We start from the raw sequence: 13,613 nt of genomic DNA, 5'->3' as shown, positions 1-13,613 counted from the left end.
TTCATCCCTCCTCTGAGGGGATTTTAGCTTGGTCTCCTCTCCCTGCCTGACCCAACAGCTTCCCTCCCTCTTTGCTGCTCCCAAACCTCAGGGAAAGCACCAAGCAGTGTCCCCTTTGAGGGTGAGGAGCCCCTGGGAACTGGGAGCAGCATTCATCAAGATGTTTTTAGGGTGCATGTAGGGATTCAGCAGCACATACCCTACCTGCACCATCCCCACTGCCAGTGGAGCAGCACATGCTCTGTGTGCATGTCCCTTCCTGCCCCTGCCCCAGAGAGATCAGAGGTGGTGTCCCTGCTCTGTCAGGGGTGCTGGAGCCATGGGACCTCCTCATTTAGGAATAATACAGGAGCTGGTTTGTTCCTTCTCTAACTGGGCCTGTAGAGGATATTCCAGAGAGTTGGTTTTTATTATGTCAAATCCCACTTGTAAGTGGTTCTTTTGCCTCCTTTTCTCTCTCCCTGTAATCTCTGGAGGAAGTGTCCCACATGGTAACGCTGCAGTAAAACCCAAATTTTCTTCCCAACCTAGCAGGCTCTGACCCCCTGCCCTGCTCACACCCCCCTGGCATTTACTGCCAAACACTCCTGCCTGCAGAGAGAGCATCTGTGTCAAGGGTGAGATGGAAAACAGTTCTTTGACCACTTCAGCAGCTCCTTTGACAACGTTAATGAAATCCCATTTATATCATTCCAGCCATGCCATGGAGGTCCCTGCTTTCCTGCTCCCACCTCCAGGCACTGCCTGGTTTCAAAGGTGCGGTACCCCAGAGGTGGCTGCACTTCAGACTTCTTCTACCTTGTGGCATGTGGTGATGTTTAATTAATATCCAGAACTTTGAAGTCCCTGATGTTACTTATTCATGCCCATGTTCCCTGCAGACCTCGTGTTTGATGTCCATGTTGTGAGTTATTTAGATGCAGTCATCTCTGTGGCAAATTTAAGCAGAGAGGAGAGGTTGTTCTTTAGGGCACTTGTGAAAAATTGCCCTTGTTCATGCAGGAGATCAGCTCAGATACATACTCAGAGATTTCTGATTCTCTATTGGCATTCCACCCAGGTGCTCACAGCAGTTCTGTGCTGTAAATCCAGAGAAGTCAGCTCTGCCCTTAGCAAGGGCTATCTCATGCACAGCCAACACATCTGGGTGTTTGTCCCTCTGTGCTACTCAACAGACAAAGTCCTTCCTGTGTCCCAGGATCTGTAAATTAATTTAAAATTGCTAAATCTGGGCACTGTGGGTTGAACAACAGCATTAAGGTAAGAAGCCTCCATCTCAAAAACACAGGAAAGCTTCCCCAGCCACCCACAAAGCCACAACCACATATGAGCTTGCCCTTTAATGATGATTTTCTGGTTATCTTTCAGTAATGATTTTTTTTCTTTATGTTGCAGATGAGTTTAGAAAATGATGATAAGAGAGCACGCACGCGATCCAAGTCTATCCGAGGTGAGTGGGAGCACTGGGCTGTGCAGACCTCAGCTCCCTGCACTTTGCTTGCTCCAAATAGGCTTTGGTTTTTCAAGTCAAGGCTTAACTCTTCAACTTCTGCTCACTACCCCTGCCCCAACCCCACTGAAATTTGTCTAAAAAAACCTGCAGAAGTCGCAACCACAAAACTTTATAGGTCATTATGATATTTAACCCTCATCCTCTACACTCAGCTGAAGGAAAATAACAAGCAAATAAGGAAAAAAAGCCCCCGTGCCTGCTTTGCTGTAGGGGATGGCAATCACTGGAGCTTCAGATCAGCTCCCAGAGCTTTCATCAGGCTCATTCTGCCAGCGGCTTTGAAGTCACACATCTGAGAGCGCCTGGCAGAAGTAGCTCATGCTGGAGAAGCAAATGGGCCATGCCCCGGCAGGGATGGGAGGACAAACAACTGGTTAATGCAAAGATTGATTGTGATTTATTTCTGGATTGAAAAAAAAAGAAAAAAAAAAAAGAACTGCAATGCTGTGTATGTTTTCCCTCTGGGAGAAGGCAAGAGGCTCTCCCAGAGATAGAGCCCAGGGTGTCACCTCAGATAGTCCCATAGCCATGGGTGATGGTTACAGACCAGCCTCTCTATTTTTTGGTTCATTTCTGTGGCTGTAAGTGTGGTGAGTTACAAAGGTGGCTGGAAGTGAGGAACCAGCAAGGTTGGAAAAGTGTGATGGCTGCAGGGACTGCACCTTCATCCTACAGCTGGCTGGGCCACCTTCCTTTTGTCCTCACCTTCCTTCCTCCTTGCTTTTCACAGCATCTGCACCTTTTAAAAACAAAACCAAACCCAGATGTTGCCAGCTGTGTTGAGCTGAGCTTGAATATTTGGATTTCATTGCTTTGTTGCACATACACAAAGGTGTGCTCGTTCAGGTTGCAAATGAGAGTGCCCTGATTCTATTTATTTTCTCACACCCTGCCTTTTCCACACTTGAATCTGGGTTTCTCGATGTGAAAAGGTAATTTATTGCCTGCACCCTGGGACTCGTCACTGCCTCCAGTTTGTTGAAGCTTGTGAGTCATCCCACTGGGAGCTGGATCCCAGGAAACCCAATTAGCTCAAACAAATTGAGCAAACGTGTTATGGTTTTTAGCCTGGGCAAATTTAGACTTGTGCTGAGGGATTTTTTTTTTTTTTTCCCTCTTGATTGTTTGGATTCCTGGCTGGATGTAAGGTTTCAGCTTCTATGTGAGGTTGTTGTATGTTCTTGTTGTGAGCAGAGAGAAGCCCTCCTATCCACAAGTGGAGAATAATCCCTAAAAATCCTACAAACTCTTGTTTACCTTATACCCCAACAAATCCCCCCCATATGTCTGAGCATTGGCAGGGACTCCTGCCTCAGTCTGATGGGACAGGGAGAGGAGAAAGATGCTGGTGTTATAGAGGTGAATGTGGCCATTGCAGGAAAACAGCTGGGAAGTGTCAAAGAAGAAATTGATGAGCAGCTTTAAAGGGCAAAAAGAGAGATGAAGGCATTAGAAAACTCGGTCTTTATTTAAAATGTTTGAGTTACATGCATGCATGTCAGAATAGTTCCATTAACTTCAAAGTCATCACGGATTCCAAGAACAGAGGTAGTCCCTGATGCTGCCAGTGTGCACTCACCTGCTTGAAAATCAGCACAGGCGTGAGGATTTACAAGGCAGGATTATAATTTGCTACAGGCTGGCATGCAACAAAGGACAACAGGATAAACTGGCCCCTTCCTTTCCAATTGGGAGGAAACAGAAACCCAGCTGCTGGCAGGAGAGCTTCAGACTCGGGGGGACGGGCACCTCTGGTTTGTTTCTGACTTTGTGTTTGCTTCCATTGCTGCATCCTGCCCTTCGCCCAGTGCCCACGGAGCTCATCGGCCAGGAGGTGAGGTAAGGACCCTGCTCCTCCTTGGCCATGGGAGGGATGGGGGGCACATGGTGGGACTGGCTTGAGAGAAGCCCCTCAGCTGGGAAACCTGGGTGAGGGCAGCAAACCCAGGGGACTAATGGGGTCTTCTATTGGCATGTCCAAATCCTCAGGGTATCACATATCAGGGGAATCACAAGGGTTAAAGAAATAAACTGCAGCTCTGGATGAGTGACATTAGACTGGAGACCCTCAAGCCATCTGCTGTCCCACCCCAGATCTAAACCCCATTCAAACCTAATGCCCAGGGTTTGCGTTTCAGGATCATTGGGGACACCATCCTACTAACCAGAGGTTTTTTCCACATATTTGTCATGTCACTTCTGGTGCTGGATGCTCCTTCAGCCCCCCTGTCCTCTGCTCAGTCACCGAGCTCCTGTTGTCACTCCTTTAGCAGCGCTGGGATGCCAACAGCAGCAGCCAAAGGAGCAGGAGCAGAGCCTGTGCAGCCCTCCAGAGCTTCTCTTTAGATGTAATAGCCTCCCCTACCTGCAAGCTCCCCCTAAACCTTGCACAGAGGCTTGTGCCAGATGTAGGAGCCTTTAACCTGGACAGGCACTGAGAGCAGGGGCTGCCTCGCCTTGCAGCCTCCCGCGTGTGTCAAAGAGTAATTGGACCTAAACCAACGCAATTTCAGAGCATTTTGCTCCTCCACTCTCGGATTACTCTGGAGAGCCGGGAGGAGCCAGCACTGGGCATGCCCCTTCTCAACTTTTATTGCTGAACACTTGAGTGGAGGTGGTAATTGGAGCAGGTGACATATCTAAGGGGCAGGACAGAGTGCTCCACAAAGCCATCTCTGCAGCTGTCACCTAATTGCCTGAATAACTGGACGATTAATCGACTAATTGGAAGCAGGGCATCGTCTGCATAACAATAAGAAGCCCTTTTGTCAAGCAGATGAAGGCAGCGGAAAGGGGGGGAGCTGTTCGGTGTGGTGGCTCTTGAGGGATGGAGAGCAGCTTTAACAGACCTCGAAGCCCGTTTCCCCTTTCGGGACTCGTGCCAAAATACACGAAAACTCCCCAAAGGAGAGTGGGGAGGGAAAGCCTGGCCCAGAGCATGTAGAGCATCACCTTTGTGCTGGTGCTCTTTAAAGGCATTAAATCAACAAAGTGAAGCCAGAAACATCCCAAATCAACACCTGCTTCTGCAAACCTCGATGCTGAACCACTTGCCTCTTTCCTACACACTTTCTATTGCAGGCTTCATTAGACCACATTAAAAATGGGGTGATGGGTAATCTGCTTTAACTGATACAGGAAAACTTATAAAAGCCTGTAACGTCTTCATGAGAGCTGCTCCTGTTTGCCATTGAATCAGGCCTTTTTCAGGCAAGTCACTGGTGACATAAACACTGCTCTCTCTTTTAGTGCGCAGTCACTGAAAGTGTGGCTGGGGCTGCTTGGGACAGAGAAGCCCGTCAGGCCTGAGGACAGTTAAAATTAAATAGACTTTTAAATCATAAGCAGCGAAGAGGGAAGCTCTCTCTTCCAATTGCACATGTTAGTGGGATGAGATCTTGTTCTCTATGACCTCGAGTGTCCTGCTGGACAAGGGACACTGCTGTCAGTCCAGACCCCGGGTGTGTGGGGCTGGGGCTGTGGGTAGGTGCCAGAAGAGCTGGGAGCCATCCCACAAGAGATGGCACTGCAGGATGTGCAGCACCACGGGTTCAAGCCAGGTCACAAGCAAAGGGGACAGCAGGAAGGGGGGATTTACCCGGAGGAGCCATGAGGGGCAGCTTCCACTTCCCCAGAGCACTGTGTCCCCTTAGGGGTTCTGGTGCCACCAATTGCCCACTCAGCATTTGCTTTGATAACCTAAAGCCAGTCAGTCTCCCTGAAGGAAGGATTCCTACTCTCCTGACAGCTCAGCAGCACTGTCCTGCCCCAGTTTTAGGTTGAATTATGGTTTTTGAACCCAAAGATCTGACTTGTATTCTAGGGAGTTGAACCATTAATAAATCACCAGTGCTCCCAGAGCTGCTGCACCCATGGAGCAGCCAGACCCTCTGTGTCCTCAGCTTTCTGCAAGGGCTGAGCTCTGCTGAGAGCAAAATTCTGAGTCCCTAAAGCCTGTCTTGGCACTTGGTACTATTTAATGTTCTCCCATGTCTTTTACTCTGCGAATAACAGGCTGGCCAGATCCCCTCTGGGCTGGCAATGCCTTCTCCCTTTGCACTGTCATCAAGAGATTTCATTAGCACTTCCAGCTTCCCAGGCTGAGGGTGATACAGTGCTAAATGAGGTTATTAATCCTACACGACTCCAGAATTCCTCAGACATCAGGCAAGTCACTTGGGCATCCTATAATCAATGCCATAATCTGGTTTTGCCAGAAAATGTTTGCTTTAATGCTTCTTATCTGGAGCCCTTACAGCTCCTGAAGCTGGGACTAATTACCCCTGCAGGGGAGACCGTGGTCCCGTGGAGGGATGCTCAAGTGAAGGCAGCAGTGGCTGTGAGCGGGCTCAGAGCTCCCTGCAAGCCTTTAACTCATCCTCTTCTGCAGAGCAGCAAGAAAAAATTGCAGGGATTTGGGAGATCTCGTCACCTAAATCCTATCCATTCCCCCAAAAGTGAGGTTTTGAGGATTTTAGTCCTGGGGATCTCCATCCAATGTGTCTGGCTAAAACCTCCATGATAAAGTCCCAGTTTGCTCTTCCCCAAAACACACACATTTCTTACTGTAAGTGGCCCCAGTTCCCTGACAAGCCACCAGATAAGGGAAAATCCCATGTTTTCCTCCTGAGAAAAAGAAAACTGGAGAGTAGCAGCAGGGAGGCAGAGTGCAGTAGCTGTCTGCCTTTAAAAGCTTGCTCTCACACATGCAAATCTTTAATTAAACATACTCATAAAACTATAGCAAACTGTTCATCTAATTAAATGGGGTGAGTAATTTCATTAATTTTTAGCAAACTGCAAGGCTGCTCTCCTGCCCTCCTCCCTTGGAATTCAAAGGGACAAACGGAACCATTTGAAGGAAATTAACTTCCTGTTTGCAGTTAGCTTGCTCCTTGGGCACAGGACCTGTTTAACTGACTGTAGAGGATACAATCCTAATTAATTCTCCGAGTCCTCTTGCTGTTCCTGATGGTTGTTTGTTTCCCTCCCAAGCTGTCCAACCCCAGGCTGTAATGGCTCAGGACATATCCGTGGGAAGTATGCGAGACACAGAAGGTGAGGTGGGGTTGGAGGTAGTGGGGATGGAAAAATGTGGGCAACAGGGCCAAAGACAGGTGTTCACTGGAGAAAGTCTGGTTCAGAGCACCAACCCAAGTCTGCCCCAAATCTTCTTGTTTCTTCTCTCCATCAGTCCCTAAGGGATCTTAGGGAGATCTGCTCCTCCAGACTCATAGCAGCCTTCCTATAGACCCCAAACTTGGCCAGAAGCGCTGGACTTATCTGTCTGGGGTTGGTGGGAGCTGGTGATGGGCAGAGATTTTGGTCTGCCTCTATGGATGGGGAAGGCAAATGAGAACACATGGGAGGTCATGCAAGCCTTAACTGGGGGTTTTCATCACCCCATGAATTGTGAAATTGGAGCAGTTGGTGGATATGTCCCAGGGGCTGGTTCTGCACCCTGTGCCTGGTTTCATGGTGCCCATCACCAGCATTAGTACTGGGATGCCACATCCCAGCATTTGCCTGCTGATTTCTGGAAAAAAATTGATGTAGTTGCACAAAGTCCAGGCCTAAGAGCACATGTGGCCATGGAGGTTAAACCAGCTAAAAATCTCAGGTCCTGGATGATTTTTTTGGTAGTATTTTTGTCTTTGTCCCACTTATATTTGCCTAACCACCTGGGATGATGTAGCCAGCCCTCTCTCACTCAGCAATGCCTCCTCTCTGCTTCTTGATCCCATCTGCAGTTTACAAAGCTGCCCTCTAGCCAAGAAGAGGAAACTTCAGGATGCTGAGGCCGAACATCTGGTGTCCAAGAGGAAATCCCATCCGCTCAAACTGGCCTTGGATGAAGGCTACAACGTCGACAGCGACGGCAGCGAGGAGGCCGAGGCCAAGGAGGAGTCCGGCTCTGACGAGTCGGAGGGGATGCTGGAGGAGGACGAGGCAGAGGTGATGGAGCAGGAGGAGACCCGCAGCCCCCAGGCAGCAGAAGGTGCTTTATCATTGTTGATTGCAGAGCTGTGTTCTGCAGATGAAGAAAGGGCAGGAAGGGTTAACAGCCAGGAGTTATAGCTCCTCTGGATTAGGTACAGGATGGGTCCCTCAGTTACTGGGGGGGACTCATTGTTGGGTAAAAGCACACTGGCAATTCTCTGGTTAAGATGAGAAGGCACAGTGCCTCCATTGTTTTAAAAATGAGAGCTTTTCCTTCAGGGATGCTCCCTATGGAAGGACCCATGGAAAGAACAGAGGAGCTTGCTGTGTGGTGGGGAAGGCAGCCAGGGTCCCACACAGGCGCCATGCGGGGCTCAGCAGGATCCTCCTCCCTGGACAGATCTGGCCACTATCCAAGAGCAGAGGAGTGGCAAGAAAAGGACATGGAGAAGGACATGGATTTTCAGCTGGGGTCCTGCCACTGCCTTGCTCACTGGTTTGGAGCCCTAGCCTGGGGAGTGCAGGGGTGGCAGTGGGAAGATGGTGCATCTGAGCCCCATGTGGAAATCCTCTTTCATCTTGCCAGCCCCAAATTCAATAAATTAGCATGTTCCAGAGGTGGAACTTCCAGGCTCTGGTTTCAATTAAATTTAAGTCCAACAAAGTTGTATTTTATGAGTTTATATAATTAGTTTCTTTGCCTCCTTTTTTACTCCTTCTTCTTTTCACTTCCCCCTCCTTTTCTCTTTTACTCCTTTCTTCTTTTCCTCCTCTTCTCATTTCCTCACCTTTTTTTTTTTGGTTCTTTTCCATCTTTTCTTTTTCCCCTTCTTCTTTCTATTCCTTCTTTCCACCCTTCAGAGAGAAGCCCAGCAAAATCAACCCACTATGGACAAAACACAGCAACGAGTACATCTGGGCCCAGCAAGGCCAACTACAGCAGCTACCAAGAAATAATCGCCAACTCTCTCCTAAACTTAGGCCAAATAGCAGAGGAAACTCTCGCCATCGAAGGGCAGCTGCCTGAAGCAGAGCTGCAGGGCTCCAAGCCAGCGTCCAATGTGGTGCATTTGGTCCATGAGGATGCAGGAGAGGAGTTGGTGGAGGAGGAGTGCGACAAGGAGATCATCATCCAGACGGAGGACGCGGAGGAGGTAATCGAGGTCACCAGCGAGCGCAGCAGCGAGTTGTGTCCCGAGCCCCGGGATGACACGAATGGAGAGGAGTCCTGCAAACTGGAAAAGGCTGAAGCAGAAGAAGAGGATGAGGAGGATGATGATGAAGAGGATGACGAGGAGGAGGAAGAGGAGGAAGAGGATGAGGAGGAGGAGGAGGAGGAGGAAGAAGAGGAGGAGGAAGAGGAGGAGGAGATGGCTCCTGAAGTGATCTGCGAGGAAGCTCCTCACACTTCTCAGGACCCCCAGAAAAGCCACTGTGAAGGGCAGTTCAGCCCCAAGCCTGAGTACTCAGTCATCGTGGAAGTCCGGTCAGATGACGACAAGGACGACGACGCCCGCTCGCAGAAATCAGCCGTGACTGATGAGTCGGAGATGTACGACATGATGACCAGGGGCAACCTGGGGCTGCTGGAACAAGCCATTGCCCTGAAAGCCGAGCAGGTGAAAATCGTGCGGGAGCCCAGCAGGCTGCCAGGAGAGCACGTGAAGCACTTCCAGGTGGAGGACAAACAGAACAAACCGCTGGACAGCATCCGGAAGAGCTACTATGGCAAAGGTATGGGACAAACCCTTGTGTATCTCCCTCCCTCCCATCCCTGGTGGAAGAGCTGAACTTGTCTGCTCAGCACGGACCATTAGGTTGATGTGGGGGGAGTTCACAGCCCACAGGGGGAATTCAGCCACAAATCCTCAATGCCCAAAGGGATGGGGACATCCTTGAGGTCAATAGTGAAAGCATAAAATGATGGTGTCCTCTACACTATCACGAGGGTTCCTCCCTCTGAGAAGAGGAATTGCTTGGCTAAATTGTCAGTTAACCTTGAAAATTTCAGCCTGAGCAGAAGGGCTGGTTTAAAATCCAAGTGAGTTTTAAAGTAGTGGTAGGAGTCTGACCACAGAAACAAGACGGCAGAGACTTCAGCATCCCCTGGCTCTGAGCCAGGCCTGCTCACTGTGAGTGTCTCCACACTCTGAGCTGTGTCAGTTCCTAAAATCACTTTTCTGATTTCAATTTTTGAAACTTCCAGTGTTACGTTTCCAACTCCAGGAAAAAACCTCAAAACCCAAAGGTTTCCCCTGCTTGACTGGAAAGGCAATGAGAAGCATCCTCAGCACCTTCCACTTCTTCCCCTCCAAATCCACTAACCTGCTTCCCTCTGCCTTTTCCCCACAATCATTAGATCCTTCAAGGCCTGAGAAGCGAGAAATCAAATGTCCAACTCCTGGCTGTGATGGGACTGGACACGTCACGGGACTTTACCCCCACCATCGCAGCCTCTCCGGCTGTCCGCACAAAGACAGGATCCCCCCCGAGAGTGAGTACATGGTGGGATACCAGGGGTTGCTTCAATTAGTTTGGAGCTTAATTTTCTTGGGGGAATTTCTCAAATTATATGAATTTTATGACTGAGTCCCTAGACCAAGTCTGATGTTATTCCGTGGAGTATAACAAGAGTTTTTGGTGTGGTATGACTTTTCCAAGTTGATCCTGGATGCTGTTATCCGCCAAAGTGTTATCGCTAGTCACAGGAAACATGATGGGGATTTGCTTGGAAGTCCTGTCCTTCTTAAAGGATTTTTAGCACCATCCTGTGGAGAATGAGATCCCTTCTCTGAAAATCAAAGAGGGGCTTTATAAACGCCTGTTCATCTCCAAGGGTGTGTTAAGCAGTGCCCATCTTTATACTGGAAGTTGCATATTTTTTGCTACTTGGGACATCATGTTGGGAAAAAAGAGATATTATTCTACCTTGCTGTCCACATATGTCACCATGCAGGAAAGGAGTGATTCAGGATGTGCAGGATTGCTGAGTCTGCTGTGCTGTAACCACTGCAAAATTCCCAAAGTGCTAGACCAAGATTCAGCTATTTTACAGAAAATATTTATCATCCTCATAACAGATTTTTGTACATACATATGCACAGATTGTATTTCCACCTCTCTACCAGCATCCTAAATAGCTTTCCCTGTACAGATACATAAAAATCAATGTTGTATGTTTACGATAATGGCATAATAGACCAAAAGAAAGAGGAGCCCTTCCTTATCAGTAATTTCAAAGGTTGCAGACCTGACATAAACACAGAACTGGAAGAAACAAGGAGAAAGGACAATTATCTTCACAGGCTGGAATGCAAGCAAAAATATTAATAAATAACTAACACAAGCTGTGGGCTTTACAAAAGCTTGCAGATCAAATTATTTTCTTTATTTTTAAGGTCAGCGCTGCAGGAAGCAATAATCCTGAAGATTAAAAATTAAAAAAAAACCAAACAAAGACTAGTCCTAAGGATAAAAGCAGAGCTACAACTTCAATCACTTTAAACTACCTGAAACTGGAGACCTGGTTCCAAAACTGGGGTGGGGAAGAGGGGCTGGATGGGGGAAATTGGATTGCAATCAGAAGATGGGGATAAAGCCCAGTCTGTGTGCAGAGATGCTAACTTAGTGCTGACCTGGGCACTGCTGCCCTGCAAATCTTTTATTTTTTCCTCTGCAAACTCTAATTACAGCATTTCACATTCCCTGATTTCTAGGAAACCAGTGTACAAGGCTTGATGATTTTCTCTCTTTTTTTTTTTCCTCTCTGATTTTTATTAAGTTGTTTTTCTTTCCCTTCCCTTCTCCCCTTCCCCTTCTTGCTCCCAAGTCCTGGCGATGCACGAGAACGTGTTGAAATGCCCCACGCCTGGGTGCACAGGACAGGGTCACGTCAACAGCAACCGCAACACTCACAGGAGGTACCGGCTTTGGCTTCTTCCTTCACAGGCACGGGGTGACAGGATGGGGGAATGGCTTCAAAATGACAGAGGACAGGGTTAGATTGGAAGAAATTCTTCCCTATGAGAGTGGTGAGGCCCTGGCACAGGTTGCTCCATCCCTGGAAGTGTTCAAGGCTGGGTTGGACATGGCTTGGAGCAGCCTGGGATAGTGGAAGGTGTCTCTGCCCATGACAGGGGGGTTGGTTTGAGCTGAGCTTTAAGGTCCTTTCCAACACAAACTATTCTATATCATTCCATGATTCTGTGTTGATGAGCTGCAAGGTGAATTTGACTTGTTTATTGAACTTGTTCAGTGTGGAGGAAGCACACACTTCTCTCACAGGCTTAGTGTAGCTCTGGGTCCATGAAATGAAGATTTTTGTGCTCATTCTTCATGCTTGGTTTCCTTCCCAACCAACTCCTACAGTTTATCTGGGTGCCCCATTGCTGCTGCTGAGAAATTAGCCAAATCACATGAAAAGCAACAAACCCAGTCTGGTGATCCTGCGAAGACCAGCTCCAATTCTGACCGGATACTCAGGTAAGGGGGACAGGAAGGCTCAGATCCATGTCCCCACACTGCCCCAGCCTTCCGTGCCCTGCCACGCTCCCAGGAACAGCAGCCATGGCTCCAGCTGTATCTTGATACTGCTGAGTCCTGTTATTATGATCATAGGTCTCGCCAAGGTGGGGAGATATTTAATTGATGATCCCAGGGAGAGCACTGAGGACAATGAATTGCTTCTGTAGCATCAATTAATGCTGAGGCTACAGGCCAAAGGGTTTTAGCAGTGCAGCCGAAGGCACTTGTGCCGATTGCTCCACAGCACAAACTGCCAGCCAGGGCTGGTTATTATATCAGCATTATAAGAAGGGTGGGCTTGGGGAGGGGGGAGGAGGAGGAGGAGGAGATTTAGGCTACACACAAATCTCTCCATGGCAGTTGTGCATTAAAGTCCACCTGCTTTTCTTCCTTAGCCCGCAGGTTTGAAAGGAGAGGAACCTGCTGCTCCTTTCCAAACCAGTCACATTAATTTTGATACTTTGCCCATCTCTCTCTTCCCGGGAGAAAGGGCTGTCTCCCATTAAGGATGTCCCTGATAGATGCTGGCTTCCGTAGCTGATGTGATTCACGAGGCTACAGATGGATTGGAATATGGTTGGTTATTTTGCAACGAGAGCAGGATAAAAACGGTAGTGCAAGCCCTGAGCAGCCCTCCCACAAAGGCATTGAGCTCTGATTCATTTACTTATTTGCTCCCCAGGACTGCTAGGCACCCTGGTGCTCCAGCTCTCGCTACTTTGGAAAGGCCATTTAGAGCGATTACTTATTTATTTGCAGCAGAGCCAGCGCAGAGCGCTCTGAGCGCATCACGAGGACGGTCCATGCTCCAAGGAGCGCCCGCTCCGAGGACTCTCTGGTGGAAAGAGGTCACGGGAAGGAGAATAACAATAGGCCATTTATATACAATTTATATGCAAGACAAATTGATTCATGATAGGCAGCCCCCTAGCAGCAGGTCTCTAGGAGGGGCTGAGGCAGGGGAGAGGTCCTGGTGCCTCTGCAGTGAACCTGCAGCAGGGAGCTGAGCTGAACTGGGGTCCTCATGCCTTTGTGTGCCACCCTGAGTCATGGGTCCCATGAGGCAGTTATTGCCCAAGTTTGCTCTCTTCTGGAAAAGAAGCCTGCAAGAACATGGTGTTGGATGAGGTTGACAACTTGATGTTTTGCTTAAAAGAAGGGGGAAAAAAATGAAGGTAAAAAGGATAGAAAAAGTAAAACAAGTCTGAGAGATCCAAATCAGAGGCAGACTTGCTGAGGGAGAGCAAAAGGGCTGTCACTGCCTCCTTGTCCCCAGGAAGCCTCTAGGAACAAGGTGCAGCTGTGCCCCCATTGTGTCTGGTCCCCTCTCAACAGTCACCTTGTCAAGGAAAAGAGAAATAATTGTTGTTTGTTGTTTCATCCTCAGGCCTATGTGCTTTGTGAAGCAACTGGAGATCCCTCAGTACGGAAGCTACAGGCCCAACATGGTCCCAGCAACCCCTCGGGCCAACTTGGCCAAGGAGCTGGAGAAGTACTCCAAGGTCACCTTCGATTATGCAAGTTTTGATGCTCAGGTTTTTGGCAAACGCATGCTTGCCCCAAAGATTCAGACTAGCGAAACCTCACCTAAAGCCTTTAAATGTAAGTTGGGAGCAGGGATGGACTCGATTTTTGC

The 13,613-nt window shown here is 48.6% G+C and overlaps 1 protein-coding gene across 1 annotated transcript in view; it reads left to right on the top strand.

The window, feature by feature from the left end:
- The first annotated feature begins 1,395 nt into the window (after positions 1-1,395).
- MYT1 (myelin transcription factor 1) overlaps positions 1,396-13,613 on the top strand; it is a 32,786-nt gene continuing 20,568 nt past the window's right edge. Inside the window, exons 1-9 of the mRNA XM_041399156.1 lie at positions 1,396-1,450; positions 3,322-3,352; positions 6,509-6,571; positions 7,264-7,513; positions 8,317-9,187; positions 9,813-9,947; positions 11,283-11,373; positions 11,822-11,935; positions 13,365-13,579. Coding sequence (XP_041255090.1) covers positions 1,396-1,450; positions 3,322-3,352; positions 6,509-6,571; positions 7,264-7,513; positions 8,317-9,187; positions 9,813-9,947; positions 11,283-11,373; positions 11,822-11,935; positions 13,365-13,579 — 1,825 coding nt within the window. The remainder of the gene's footprint in view (positions 1,451-3,321; positions 3,353-6,508; positions 6,572-7,263; positions 7,514-8,316; positions 9,188-9,812; positions 9,948-11,282; positions 11,374-11,821; positions 11,936-13,364; positions 13,580-13,613) is intronic.

The sequence above is a fragment of the Onychostruthus taczanowskii genome, unplaced genomic scaffold (assembly GCF_017590055.1).
Source record: "Onychostruthus taczanowskii isolate IOZ18803 unplaced genomic scaffold, ASM1759005v1 scaffold157, whole genome shotgun sequence".
NCBI classification, from domain to species: domain Eukaryota; kingdom Metazoa; phylum Chordata; class Aves; order Passeriformes; family Passeridae; genus Onychostruthus; species Onychostruthus taczanowskii.
This window is presented reverse-complemented; position numbering and strand designations above follow the sequence as displayed.